Source organism: Parambassis ranga, chromosome 3 (genome assembly GCF_900634625.1).
Source record: "Parambassis ranga chromosome 3, fParRan2.1, whole genome shotgun sequence".
NCBI classification, from domain to species: Eukaryota; Metazoa; Chordata; class Actinopteri; family Ambassidae; genus Parambassis; species Parambassis ranga.
The window spans coordinates 18,332,724-18,348,665 of record NC_041024.1 but is presented as its reverse complement, the minus strand read 5'-3'; the positions used below and the strand labels follow the sequence as shown (position 1 = coordinate 18,348,665).

Genomic DNA, 15,942 nt, shown 5'->3' with positions numbered 1-15,942 from the left:
AGCAGACATGTAAATGTATTTATTGGATAAAACATTTTTGACAGGTGCTCACTTTTAGAAAAATACAGCTTTGCATCAAAACATGTCAAAGACGCTGGATAACTGTCACCTACTCCTATGCTGTTGTTCCACTAAATGTCAGAATCACATATTGGCGAATCTTTGTCAGTGAGTGCACAAATATGATCACAAGCTAGCAAAGACTGAATTAATGAACTGACTATTTTTGTATTTACAGTACAATATGAGAGACCTGCATACAGTATAATTGCATGATGCCTGCATTCAAAACAGTAACAAACCAGTGATGGTGTTTTGTCATTATTTGATCAATGCACACACACAGAGCTCAGCTTGCTACCTGAAAAAGGACTTCAGCAAACACTTTTATAAATATTCAAACCTTAAGTTGTTTACGCTCCAAAACCTGATTTTAGCCATTACTTTTGGTAAAAATGTTTTGTGCAGTAGCCATTCATTAATTACTATTCCTAGTGGTCTACCTACTATTACAGGCTTCACTCGAATTGCCAATACACACACACACACACACTGCAAGCAACATTATTGTTTGCAATTGCAAAGTGTGTCTTATTCACTGCTTTTTTACAATAAAAGTGCTCAACTGACAAAACATGGCTTTCTTCATCAAGGATTCTTTCGTTTTTTAAACTGAGGTTTGCACTAACTACAATCAAGCATCAGAAATGCATTAACAAAACAACACAATGCTTATTGAAGATGGGTATAAATATTGCTGGAAGTAATAGACCACAGTGATTTATACACTGTTTACATATTGTGCCGCATGCACATGCCTGATCACAATTGTTTATACCGATGTGCAAAGGGCCAGATGTTGTATGAAAAAAGGCATGAGTGGTTGCACCACTTGCACTAGTAAGTAAATGTTCAAGTAGTGTTTGCTGTCTCCGTAAACCTGTAGTAAAAACACACAACAGATATTGCCAAATTAACCGGGACTGAAATCCTGTGGCCATGAACCCAACTGATTACATTCTTGCCAATGTACTGGAGGATTCCATGAGCGGGCTTCACATGAAATTCAGACTTACACATACTGCCCCTACAGTGCACATGAGGTCAACACCAGGTACATTTTAGAGAATTAATAACCATCATGCAAACACAAAGTGAAAAGCAAATACATTTTAGGCCTTGTTTTCTGCATAGTCATAGTTCGTATTGCATGATAGGCAACTGATTCGAGGACTGGGACTCCACAATTGAAGCCACGATTGAAGGGACAGTCATTGGAAACAGCTCAGTCAGTTGGAGAGGTAGGTAAGGACTGCTTTCTGGCACTTGAATACTAAACTTTAGCAGTAGTGTTTCTTCAACAACCCACTATTTGTATAATTCAGATTATAAAGATAATATATATATATATATATGTATAAATTCATTGAATTTCACAATTACAGTAACAGGTCAAAATGGATAAACAAATTACAATCAGTTACAACATCAAGCATTAAACTCATGCATCAGTGGAATATTTGTATATACATTCTTCAAAAGGTATAGATGACCAATGTGCCATCTGACCAGTGTTGGTAGTTGAAGAAGAGTGCACAAGATAGTCAAAGCACACAGCGCACAGACTGTTAGTCTTATTTCTGGAAAGCACCCTTTTCTGCCAGCTGAGTTTCCTGTTTCTGTTTTACTGAAATAAGAAGGGAAGAATGGGGACTCAATGCCAATATGCAAGGATTTAGAGGAGTACAGCATCCAGGGCTGACAGTCTGTCTTTTTGCTGACTTACAATTTTGATGTTGACAAATGCAAATATGACCTGCTGCCTTTCCTCTGGATGTTAACACAACATTAAACAGGATGTGCCCAGAGAATCACAGTATCCCAGGCTGACCCAGTGAGGCAGTGAAGAGTGAGCGAGCGAGCGAGCAAGAGAGAGAGAGAGACAGAGAGACAGAGAGACAGAGAGAAGACTAACACATTAAAGTTATTCTGAGTCACTGGGCATCTCTGTCTGTCCTCACACTGCATGGATGAATGCACCTGGGAAGACTTTGTCCTCTAATTTTATTTGTTGGATTGCAGCTGAACACTGACTTGTCTGGAACCACTCATTTCAGCACAGGCACAATTTCACACTATTTATAATTTGAATAGAGCCACTCAGTGGAAAGAGGTGGGAGTCATACATGTTTATGTGGATGTACAGTAAACTCCTCTTTTGAAAGTCAATGATGTGTCCTAGCATGTAACCAAGCCAAAGTGGAAGAGCAGCAACACGTGAAATATAGTTGGCAGCACAATATTCTAACACAGACTGCATAGATGTGAACTGTCGGTTTAATTGTTGCGATATTGATGTACGATATGCATAATGCAACAGTGCATGTGTGTGCTTGTTTAAAACCCCAATACTCTCACTGCCAGTTGTTTGTCATGGGCCCAGGATCCCAAAACAGCACAAAAAAGTCGAGACAAACAACACAAACAATGAGCTAACAACAAATGGATTCCATTCACATTTCAATGGAATAGAGATCAGGGTCACTCTGGTGTGGCAGCCTTCCAGTGCCTAATCAAGACCTGTGAAATAAATAGACAAACAATAATGTTGTTAGACAAACTTTTAACCCTCCAGAGTCAGTAAAGGTTTTTACTGCAGTAAAGAAGAAAAAAAAGTCTGCTTCTGCTTTGGACTATTACATAGAAGCCCACTGCTTACACTGTAGTGCCAATAAAAGTTCTTCTTCCAACCTATCTATTATTCTGTGTAAATGCATGTTGTCCTCTTGCTGTCTTCACAATGCACATGTGCAAGATCTTTTTGTCACATATACTTTAAGAAATTACAAGAATTACAGAAATATGTTCCAATAAAATGAGAGGAAATAAAAACAATCAAGTGTTCATATCACACAGCATTATTAGCACCTGTTTGCAATATGTAATGCATTGATTGGCAAGTTGTTTGCTTTCTCTGGAAAAGCTTTGGCAAACACATTTTAGTGTTTGTTTTGCTACACCAGTGAAGCTAAGGGAGACTAGCTGAAGCACTTGAACCTCTTTATATAAAGTCTTTTCAAGAGGATATGATAGTAATTCAGAGTGCAATGATACACTTCCTAATAGCGCTATTAGCAAGTTCAACAGCCCTACATCTCCCTTTGAGGGAAAATATCAAAGTTTCAGAGGCTGTTAATCTTAACAGGGAAATGAGAGCATTATTCATTAAATCATCAAATATTTCAGCCAGGAACCCATTAAGTCCACTAAGTACTTCAAAACACTGTGAAGCGCTTCAGATAACTGCATTTAGCTGCACCCTATCATGTGATTTAGTGTAACTCAATGGTGGGAAAATGACACAAACCCAGATCCTGCCACTATTGCAGCAACCTCCTGCCACAATCCAATTCTGTCAATTCTGTCTTACTTACTGTGCTATCTTACAGTTGGTTGTTCTGACGAACCGCCCCGTGTAGTGAATGTTGCACCTGACCACATTGTTGGTGAAGTCAGACTCCCGGACTAAGAACTTGGGATTAACCTGGAGCTGGAGATACAGATGATGTACCATAATCACAAATCCCATCAAACATGGCTGACATCTAATGGAATTGTCTAAAAAGAAAAAGCCCTTTAGAATAAACCCCTCTGAACATGTATAGATCTTTCTGTGTGGACATCCTTCAGCCATATTGACCAAATGAAATATGCATGAAAAACAGACATTATGATGGATGGGAAACCATTGGCAGTGAGCTGTAAAGTACCGCAACCTGAAAAAAAAATCAACATAACAAACCTAAAAACTTTACGACCTGGATCAATTTGACCTCAACCATCCACCACTCCATAAACTGTGACCTCGTATTGTCCATAAACTTGCTGCGTCCACGCACATCAGGATCTCACTTGACATTTACCTTTAGAATGTAGTTTCCAGGTTGGACCTCTGTGATATCGATCCACTGGCAGTCAATATCAGCATTGTATGTATCGTAGCAGCCTGGGCTCAGACCCTGAGCAACAGAAGGGAGGGAAGAAACTTCTTTAGAATACTGATCTGAGCTGGTAACGCTTGCAACGAGCAAAAAATGAAGACCTTCTAATAAACATGAGCTGGTCAAATACAGCAGTTTTTATCACTACTACATCAATCCTTGTATATAGTGCATGGAACAGTCCATGGTGGCACCAACTGTGGATCGATATGGCTGATAAATCATTTGCTTCAAGAGTACACTACCCATTGAATATTTATTACCATTATCTCCACCGACATGTTTTTATTACCTGAGTGTGAGCGGTGCAGGCATATCGCTTCAGATGACCAAAGTCACATGTGGTGTCCTCCAGACAGAAGCTAGCCTTGTGTCCTTCTGCCACTTTACGGCCAGTGCTGACCTCAAGTAAATCATAATGGCTGAACTCATCCATGCTGTGGTAATGCCTGTCGGAATAAGCAAAAGACGTCTTAGTTCAGGAGGGCAGTTAGATGGATTTTCTGTGCCCCTGTGTAAATGTATCAAAGCTGATCTTTAGACATTCAAATAATGCTGTTATGTTGTTGAAATCTCACTTTGATTTTTCGTGTATTGAACCTGCTGACCTCAGCTGTTAACATTTTTGTACGTGATGTTGCACCTTGACTGAACACATCATAAATCATCATGGATAATAGATACTAATTAATGGCAACAATAAAGTGTTGCCGAGGCAAGACATTAACACCCTAATGATGTATGAATGCTGTTAATTAGCTTGTACCAATCACGAAGATCAGAGGTGTCTGTCTGTGTTTGAAAGAGTGTGAGTTAGTGTGTAGGTATTTTTCGTGCATATGCACATGTCTGGTTATTTTAAGTGTGGATCCACATATCTGTGTGTGCATCGGTACATTTGTGTGTGTGTATGTGTGTGTGAGTGTGAATCACCGTAACACTACATTTGTGTGCTTGCAGCAGTGTGTTTTTGTGTGTGTTTGCACAGCTTTAGCAGCTTAGAGAAGCCTGGATGCACATGGCCACTGATCATCTCAACTGAACCGCAATGTGAACCAAGCGACTCTCAGCGAGTGACTCTGTCAATGAGCTAGTCCATTTGAAATCATCTGCGATATTAACTGCTGTATGGTTTGGTTCTCTCCCAAATGTCAAAGTGACCCAGGATGCTATTCACTTTAACAAGCCTGCTGTGCACATAATTGTGGTATATGCTAGTAAGTGGATAAAAAGATGACAGCATAATTCCATGGTGATGTGAAAAGCTCTGTTTTTGGTCATTAGTTTGATGGTTTTATGTACAGCAGTGGTAATGAATGTATTTATTTAAAAAATCATAAGATTATACAGCTACTCTACATTTTAAAAAATCCTTAACAAAGGGCATGACTTTCTGATTTTCCTATTTTTAATGAATTACTTACAATGCAAGACGACATATATAGTTTAAAGTCAGATCAGATCAGTGTCATGATGGCTCTACAGTCTACATCCCCAATATGCTCCAATGTCAGGGTGGAGTTTGGAGTTTATTAATATGATGCCATTCATCTTATGTAGTTATGACAGCAAATAATTTAAACAATAATCTATAACTCTAACTCTTTATATATTTACAAGACTGAAACATACCTTAAAGTAGTAATTGTAATCATTTCTTTGTGTTATGGCTCAGTTCTTTAACTTGACATCGTATACTTAACTGGCGTTTCCTTCTGTTGTTGTAGTGTGTGAGGTAAGCACTGGATCGGTTACAGTCAGACAAAGTTAGACTATATAAATATTGCCCTTTCGCCTTACTTCATGGCCCACGTTATAACACAGCAACAGCTTTTACTGGAACAGTCATTAAAGATTGAAGGATGGCTTGGAAGGAAAAGTGGGTACTTTCCACTGATGGAGCAACTGACCATTCAAGGACTCATTTGTTCCACAGGAGAGGCAACCAATTAGGAGCTGCTCTCAGGTAGAAACCTGCCTGTTGTTATCGAAGGCTCATAAATTACTCCCTCGTTTCTGTTGACATAAAAATATTCATGATTTGTTTCTGTTTATAGGTATATTTTATGGGGAGGCACAAACAATATGTGCAATACATGTGTGTAAAAAAAACACAAGGAGAGAAGATTAGGGTGTGCAAGACTGAAACAGTCTTCGTTTGTGTGCTAGGAACTGGCATTCATTTCAGTGGCAGTCTTGAGATGATTATCTACAGTACATGCATGCATGTGTGTCTGAAACCAAGCTGAAACAGAATGAAAGTTCAGGAAGCAGAAAAAAAACTGAAGAGGGTGGGGGTGGTGGGGGGTGCTAAGCGACAAGGTGCCTGGAAGGTTCCCTGCCTAATTTGATTCCTGGATCCCCTAGCTGACTATGTCAGCTGTAGAGAATGTGGTGTTGGAAGGACCTGCACAGGATTTAACAAGAATAGCTTGTGTTCGTAATGTACAAAACATTCCAATCCTTCTTCATAGTTGTGAGTCATTTTCCACTCATGTTGCAAGAAACACGACTTTGAGGTCTTACTCAGATCACAGCCGTGGTTATAAACCACACAAAACTACTCCATGTTCTTTGAGAACATATTTAATGGTGACCAGACATTGGCCTTCCAGAACATGCAACCTGGACGTGAAAGCATGTGTCCAGGCACCTGCACAAATAGCTGCCATGAACTATGCCCCTCAATAGTGACATAAATAAACACAAGTTAGCAAAAATAAATCAAACCAAGAGCTCTCCACTACTTCCCACACTGACTGGCACATGAAACAAGCTGGAATTCTCAGCCTTTATTTGAGTAAAAATATACAGAATCCAACATTTTCACGGCCCACAATACTCAGGAGGATAGTGTTCCTTCCTCCCTTATTCATACAGAAAATGAGAGATAAGAGTGAATGTAATTAAAAGCAAAAGTATCAACTCTACAGCTTATTTTAGAAAAATATAGAAGAGAAAAGTCTATTGTGAGAATCTCAGCAGGAGATTTTTACTCCCCTACGAGATTTCTTTGTCACCAAACATTCTGTCCCAGTAACCCATATCCATGCCATCATACTTTAGCAGCTGTGTGATCTGGTGTTACAGATTGCCAGGAAAAATGGATTGATTTGTCATTCTGATCACACAGCCAGTGGAATGATTGCCTTGGCTTTCTGCCTCCTGGGAACCACTGTGTAAATGTAGACTGATGTCAGACAGCAACAACACTGCCAATCTCCTAACGGCCAGTCAACATTCCTCCAAGATGAGAATAGTAAAAGAGAGTCTGACTCTAGTATCAGTGGGAGGACATGTTGAAACTGAGATAAAAGTCAGTCTACATGGAATATAACATCAGAAAGCAGTGATGATAGCCCCAACAGCACCTCATCATCAGTCCCCTGATGGTCTATCATCTCTGCCACCACTGTCTTCCTAAATCAACCCGTCCACTGACAAAAAAAAACAAAACAGTGAGAGAAATGGAAAATGGCTAAAGTCAGGAGACCTGTGTTCCATTGTTTTTATGTAGTGTGCAATTTTGGGAGAACTGTCCCATTGTTAAGATTTGATCTCATAGACTTTATAGATTCTCCTCTGTGGCATGGAAACTAACATATATACGGTCTGCCTGGACTCATGTAAGGAGATTACAGTGTAATGATACCCATCGACCTCACAGATTTAAACTTTCTTTCCAAAAAACATTCTTAGCTGAATATATTTAGCTGAGTAAAATATATTAATATGAATTTAGGACTCACTGATGACAGCTGTGCCATTCCCAGGTATGACGTGGTCGGTTAGGCATGAAGTCGGCAGTGCCCCTGTTCTTCACCCTCTGTGGGAATCGCAACAAGACCCTGACATCATAGTCAGTGGTCTCAGGGCGATAGGCAGAGCTGCATGGCAGACATACACAGAGACAAAAAACAATGAAGGAAATAGCCTGTGTGGCTGCAAAAAGAATGTCGGCGTTTCTGTTTCTCATAACTAAGACAAAAAAAATGTAGCAGAACTGAAGGGCTTCAAGGCAGGAGTGTATCCACTAAATAATTCATTCTACAGATTACAGCTATCTCTCCACGCATGCAGTTTTAACATGGGCAGAGGGAACAGAGTGATGTTGCACGATTCATTTTTATGTGTGTAAGAGAAGGCACAATCTCCAGTTCACAATTCCACTGAAAATCTAAGCCATTCATCTTGTGACTGTTGTTGACATTGGAGTGTATGGCAAATTACAACAGCCCATCTGTCGTTGATTGCTGCGAACTCAGGCAGGATATGAAAGGGCTTTGAGGGATGGGTGTTCTTGTGATGGGAAGAGGGCAAACAGAGCAGCCACAGGGACAACACACTTCCATCATTTCAATGGTGTCCTTAGTGCAGGGGCAGTCAAAGAGCCCAGGCCTGGGGCTCAGGGGATGCTTTCCACCCGCACAGAGAAATGAAACGAAGGACAGCCTGTATAACCGAAGGTGACCAGGATTTAGTTCATTCAAGTTGTGCTGTTTGTCAATTTTTTTGTCATTATTTCAGATTATTGCACAACATGGATAGAATCCTGAAGGCTGGGTTAGAGTTGTGGAAGGTTCACTCACTGGCTAATGCTGCCCAAAGGTGAAGTAGCACATAAAAAATGCTAATCTTTTATTAAAGTTATTTTGCCTGATCTAAAGGGTACAGCAACGGTAGGACTCCAGCTTATGAGGGCATTAAACACGATTCATTATTCCTATTTATTGTTGTTGTTGTTTTAAGCTGTTACTCTAGCCTGAAGATGTTACAGACAACAACAAACTAATAGAAATGTGAAAAAAATCATAGGGTTAAAAACATTTTTGAAATGGTGACGTTAAGTGCATTATGCACTAAGTCTGAATTTTCGGGATCAGCTTTGGCTGAACATTGGCCTGGCCATTACTATTGGTAAAAGATGAGACCATTACAACTACACTGATCTGTTGAGACAGCTACAGAAGAAAAAAAGTTTGGTATAGGAATCTGAAAAGACACCAGAACAGTGCTCCAGTCCATAAGTCCACAGTAATGATTACTGCCACCCAGGTCTGAACCCAGACCATCAGACTCTTTCCAATGATGAAGGACTTCAATGGTCACAGGGACAGTATCATAACTGCTGTGGGGACCATGATCCAGCTTCTACAGAGAAATAATCTGTGTAGTGCACAATTATTGAATAATATGTGTGGCAGTGGACTTGTATTTACCTTGACAGACATTTTTCCTCAGCAGCACAGCGGAGAGAGTACATGTGGGCTCTCTGAATGTATGTGGAAGCCTGCACATAGTTAGGATCAGGAACCAGGTCAGGCAGACCTGCAATGACAGACACATCATCCTATAATTGCCATTGATTGAATTACACAACCCTACAAAGTAACAGTCATCTGCACCAAATATTGAAAACAAATAAGTATTTACATGCACTTTATTTGAACAATATCTCTGAGTATGGTTCATGCTGACAAAATGCAAAATTTTCCCCATATTTGTCATCATTTTTTATGACTTTGTAAATATGGTAGTGCTGATGGAAGGTATGTTGGGCAACAATTCAGGGACAGGGCGGGCAGTTCAAGGCTGTGTAACACAGGAGAGACCCATTGGCCACTAATTACTGTGCATTCCAGATTATTATCATCGCTTTTTAATGAGACGCTCCATGGGCCTCTCAGAGAGGGGCGAGATTGAGGTGAGAGAGCAAAGGGGTTACATTTAGGTCTCTTGCTTACAAAATCACTAAAACAAAAAGAAACATGGAGCATTTGCAACACAAGGACTTTCAGTGTTGCTGGCATTTGGATTCCTGCTAAAAAATACCTGTTAGGGGTAAAATATGCCAATAATTTCTGGCCTTTTTGGCAAATGTGACACAATTTTCCATGACACAATGCTAAACATGATCACGTCACTTCAGCTTAACCTTTAATGCAATAAACAGACTATCATATCTGCTGGGGACAGGGTCAAACTTGGACACATCTAAGCAGCAGCAGTATCACAGTAAGGCTCATTGCAATGCAGCCCATGTTTTTAATACCTGGGTCTCTGCAAGCAAGTGACAAAGATGAAAAGATGCAGAAAGCCAAAGGTACACAGAGATACAATGAAAGCCAGACAGACATGGGGAAGGAGAATGTATGTGCCAGGGCAAAAACAACAGTGATCTCACACTACTGCCTGTTTTAAAGTGGGCCACTGACCACGTCTGTCAGAAAACCTGAGAACAAGAGGGAAAAAAAGCAGGCTAGACTTGTCAGAGTGAATATATGTCTGTCTCCCATTCCCAGAAAAGGCTATGCCAGCAAGGGTCTCTGGCATTGCTTATCACCTCACTGGCTTCAGCTCTCAAAGGCCAAACACACTCTGATGTGAGCATGTTCACACGACTGAAAGTCAAAGCATCTGACCTCTGAGGCTGGAGGGTTTAATTAAACTCAAAAAATAAGCACACTATTTAACATGCACTGCAGTTTGAAATAACCATGGGAGTAAACATCAGAGTAAATCGATCACCTTCAGATATTATGCTAATAAAAAGGCTTTTAGGAAGTTTACCATGTCATGTGTTTAACACCCAGGTGAGAGCACCCTCCCCTGCTGTCTGTTTGAATGAGTGCTTTCCCTTTGTGGGTACTTGTGTACACATCCCTCCATCTGAGGTCTGAGGCAGGCATGAAGGACATGGTGAAGCTTCCTGGGCCAGACCATGTAAACACTTAGAAACCAGTGTGAAACACAGAGGTTTCCATCGGCACTTTCAACCCCAGTTTTTCTTTTCACCCCAGAAAAGCTTTGTTCACAGCCCTCTAATCTTTTGAAATGTGAAAGTGGGTCTCTTTCAGACGGATAAAGTGCATTGAGAAGCCAAAGCTGATCAGCTCTCAACAGCATGTGACAAAGCTACACATTGCTCTCTACAGTAAGTGGGGCATGGAGAAAAGCAACAGAATCTTTCCAGGCTTGTTGTTATACCATCTCATATAGTATATTAAATTATATATGAGCTCCCTTAAAAATGATTTCCTGTTTAGCTATATGCCGTTAGCTGCAGAGAGATTACAATACTTGGATTCCAATGAACTCATTTTAAAATAGATAATCAAAAATCAACAGTATCTAAAGATTCAAAATATAGTACAGATATAAAAGTCATTTTATACTTTTATACTTCAAATATTAGTAATTAGTAATAGTAATACATTTATTACTGTGTAAAAGGCTGTCCATTGTGTGTGAATATACACATCATTATGAAACTAACAAGTGAAATAACTGCAGCACTTCTATAATAAACCAGTTTGGTGTTATTATTCTCACCTTGGACTGAGATGGAAGGACTATGTGCTGCAGTGGTTACAGGTGAGATAATCTACAGATCCTAGGCATCACACAAATTGCAGATTTTATAAAACCACTGAAAACTGCAGATTTCAAAACAAGACTGCTTCATGTACTTCTAACACAGATTAGACTATCCCCCTGCATCAATTTGATTCGATGCAAAAAGTCGGATATGGATAACATTTACTGTAGCGACAAACCATCCTCTTCCCAGGCCTGCAAATTTTGCACTTAATGTTCACAGCCCTCACATAGCAGAGTGGACAATGATGCTGTAATATGTCACACTGTTTATTACTACTCTTCTTGCAGCTGTGACTGTGAGTCATAGTCTGTTTACTTTACAAATCTGTGAACAACTTGTCAAACCAAACTGGCCGTGGTTATGCAATGAAATCTGTTTAATCACAATAGTTGCCGGACAAATCTTATATGTGCTGAGTTGTTCATAGGCCCCATATAAAATGTATTTGATTTATCTTTATTAGTTTTTGTAACTAAAGAGCTATTTATTTTTTATATAATATATATATATATATATTTACATCCCTGTGTTTCACATCATCTTATCTACCCCATTGCCTTGTTTATAATCTCTAACCTTAACTAGTAGATTTTTAATTTAAAAAAGTAACCTAAGCACAGGTGAAAACTAAAATTCTGCTGCATTCCTGCCTCCTATCTCTAACTTTTAGTTCCCTCTCTTTTTATCATTCTCTGAATAAGTGATGGTGTGTAAATCACTGTTGTGACATTATCAGTTTTCTTTCAGTTTCTTTCTTTCAGTTTTCAAGGCCTGACTGCTTCACATACTACACAACATTGCTATCAAATATAGTAAATACAACTGTCTTCAAATAGTACATAATTTATAACAAAATTGTTCATGCATGCATCACAATACTGTGACAGCTTAAATACTTGCTATGGAGCAGAGCAATAAAAGTGTCAGCTCTTCAACAGTCCCCAATAGCTGAAGCTTTATCACGATGATTACTGAGAGTATTAGGGCATTTGCACACATGTTGGCTTTTTGCATGGTAGAAATGACTCCCAGCTGTAGAGTGTCTAATGAATAACCACTGCAAAGCACATAGCACCCCGGAGAGACTGCTGCACAATAAGGCAGATTTGGGGGTAAAACAAAATGACAGACCTGCATTAAGAGTTGAAGAGTTTCAGTAGAGATCCCCAACACAGACCAGACATAGCCAGCAGTACTTAGAACACACATGTTGTTTGCATTTGGTGATTTTTTTCCCCTCAGTGTTAACACTGTGCTCGGGAGAAACGTCTTCAGTGTGTTGCATGCTTGACACTCCTCATTATTCCCCAAGAACTCTGACTAAATATTTATTTGATTTCCTGTAGCTGAAGCAATAGACCCCATGTGTTACTGGGACTTTCCATGCTCTCCCTCCCCCTGAGAGAGTGCTGTATCTCCCTCCCCTGTTTTCCCTTGCCTGCCATCAAGCCACTGACACCCTCTGTCACCAGCCTTCTTATGAGGTCATCACCACCAAAAACAAACACCACACGCCTCATGAACCAGACTACTTTATCGTAGCGGAGAACTTCCCATGCATAAGCACAGTTCTCGTGTTTGCTCTATGTACATTGGCATGGTTTGCTAAACACCTGGTTTCAATAACCATACAAGTGGGAAAAGATGAACCTTGTGTCCAGTGCTTTGTTTGTAAACTGAAAAACAGGCTGAATTTCAAGTAGATGTTTTATTCTGATTACTTCCGATTTCAGACAAACATGAAAGCAGAATAGAAATATGCTTGAAGTGGTGGCAGGCATTTGACTTCCTGGGTTTTGCATATTTCAAATTCATATGTACAGCAACAACAGAGATCAAATGGCAAGCTTTTCATTTTTTTTGCCTCACAGACATAAATACTTTGGGTTGATGCCTACAAGTAAACACGTGCCCTGCTTCCTCTGAAAATGTGAAACACTTTAAGTGCTTCAGGATTTCCTTGAAACCCGAACATGTTTCAGGTCTGCAACTAATGCTACTCCACATGTGTCACAGCCTCTTCTAACTTCTAACTTATAATTTGCCCATATGCTCTGACCAAAGAACATATGAATTGTATTAGTTTAAAAAAACAACCAAACCTTACTGTACCTCTCTGTTCTGGTCGGTACAAACCCCCAGCACTCATACTGGGGTTCTCAATGGCAGAGTTTGGAGAATTTCTGGCTGGAGGAATGGGCTGCAGAAAGGGGGGCTGGGGTCTTCCAAATGGTGGAAATTGCTCATACTGAGGGCTCCTAACTGATGGCTGACTGGCAGATCCAGGTCTGTTCACTATTACGGGAGGGGCCTGGTTGGCATCTGGGCCAGGGGCAGCAGGGGCAGATTCCTCATTGTAGAGACTGTGGGTGTATCTGTGGTCCAGACCATCTGCAAATGGTGGCTGAGCAGCACGTGCAGGCACCGCAGGCACTGCAGGATTGGGACCATAGCCATATGACTGGTAGTAACTGTAGCTATCATCAGTAAAGTCAGAAGGAGAGCCTGGAAGCAGTGGGCCCAAACCACCTGCATATCCACCTCCGGTATAACCCCGTCCAGTACCATATCCTCCAACGCCATAAGCTCCGCCAACAACAGGCTGAAAGGGGGGCTCAAAGCTCCTAACTGGTCCTTCCACAAAACTGGGGTCATACGGTACAGGTTGGAAGGGAGGCTGCTGCTGAGGTAACAGATATTGTGGGTAGGGTGGTACGTTATATGAAGATGAAGAAAAGGATGATGATGATGACGAAGAAGAAGAGCCTGTGGATGGCTGAAAACGAGTGCCAGAGGATCCCTGGAAATGGCTACCAGTGCTGCCTGTGGTTTGTCTCCAGTTATCAGGTACTTGTCCAAAGCCAAAAGGATGTCTTGCCTGCCCACGCACTGTTTCGGAAGATCCTCTTGATGGAGCCTGTCTGCGGACATTGCCTCCCTGAGGTCTGCGTGAAGAGCGAGTACGAGCATCTGCCACAACCACCCTGGGGCCTTGGTCCTGGGCCCCTGCCCCAGCAGGGACATATTCAGCTCCACTGTTTAGCAGGCTAAACACTCGACCATTGTTTTCCCACTGGATCACCTGCCTCCAAGGAGAGGCAGCACTGTCCTGACCCTGGCTCTGGCTCTGGCTCTGCCCCTGAGTGTGTGTGGCAACCTGAGCCTGCCCCAAGCCCAGCAGTATGAATACCAAACATGCCACAACAATAGGCAACATACTGGCTCCAATGATGTTACAGCTCACCACAAAGGAAAAAAACTCCCAGGCCACCAGCAGATCAAACTCAAACCACCTGTAGCTCTGTCAATAAAACATGTGTATCCTCTTCCTGTGGGTACCGCTTTGGTGTGAGAGTTGAGACAGATGCAGGGTTGAAAAGTAAACCTGTGGTTGAGTGCATCTGCAGCTCTTCACTGGCGGCAGTAGAGGAGGTTGAATGTGCATTCAGAAGCAATCACACAGGTAGTGAAAGTAGTCTTCAGAAGACTACTAGTGGTACGGTCTTCTAGTGCTATGAGAAAAAGTCCAGACTTGTTGTTGGTCCGCTGGTTTGCCTGTCAGTAGTCTGAGCATTGCTCTCTGCCTTCTGGAAAGGAGTGCCTGTGCACTACACGACTGCAAGCTTCTATTTGCCTGATTGCTTACAATGGGCTGTGAAGAAATCTCAAACTTTTTTCTTTTTTTCCCCCCTTTTTTAAGGAGAGGTCCCACATGGCCCTAGTGCTAGTGATGTTTCCTGGCCTGCAGCAGCTGAGGTTTCCAGAGTCAACATTACCATCTGCAAAGGCATTCAGACAAACTGTATAACACATCCTACTTGTAGTGGCTAAAATTCTTCTCTCATCTTGTACAAGCATTGTACTGTGGTTTTTCCACAGGTGTTAAAGGCTTGTTACTGAATGTTGTCACTTCTCCTTTAAAACTTCAGACAAAACAACCCTGTGCAGATGGTAAATTACCTAATTGGTAACAGTGGCCTTTTGTCACAGGCAACCACTGATGTAATCTACACAATAAACACAATGTTCTTCTACTTCGACTTTAAACTAAAGTTCACCTTTGAGGTACAAAGTTTTGAGTGGCACATGCATCAACATAAAATACATAATCAGCCCTGTAATGCAATGTGACCTAATATGAATGTAGTAATATATTCAGAGTTTACACACAGTACTCTCTTTGTGCTGTGAAAATGCTGGTATGTTAGAAAATGTGCTGTGTATACCCCACCCTAAGAAATATCAAACTGAGGTCAATTAGGTCGGTGTTCAAAACACTCCTCCCACCAAATACACACACACACACAGACACGCACACACACACTCCCTCCACCCCCTCTCCACCCCTCAATCCCCACGATGCTGTACTGTAACACTAAATGCACAAAAGGCATGCACACAGCACGTGCTGACCTAACTGCAGGGCTGTGTGTGCTTTTGTCTGATGTAGCTGTAAATACTTTCAAAGCACTGTTGCACAGGCCATCATTTTCATGAACAATGGGGGAAAACGTCATTAGTAAACAACCCCACATGGACATTTGAACATGTCTGGTTACT

The 15,942-nt window shown here is 41.1% G+C and overlaps 1 protein-coding gene across 1 annotated transcript; it reads right to left on the bottom strand.

Moving 5' to 3' along the window:
* Nucleotides 1–30: 30 nt before the first annotated feature.
* Nucleotides 31–15,002, bottom strand: loxl1 (lysyl oxidase-like 1). Its single transcript, XM_028402283.1, has 7 exons — nucleotides 13,495–15,002; nucleotides 9,221–9,329; nucleotides 7,751–7,888; nucleotides 4,294–4,450; nucleotides 3,924–4,019; nucleotides 3,435–3,550; nucleotides 31–2,580 (listed from the first exon to the last, which is right to left on the bottom strand). Exons 1-7 carry the CDS (start codon nucleotides 14,597–14,599, stop codon nucleotides 2,574–2,576), a joined length of 1,728 nt encoding a protein of 575 aa, XP_028258084.1. The 5' UTR covers nucleotides 14,600–15,002; the 3' UTR covers nucleotides 31–2,573.
* Nucleotides 15,003–15,942: the final 940 nt, after the last annotated feature.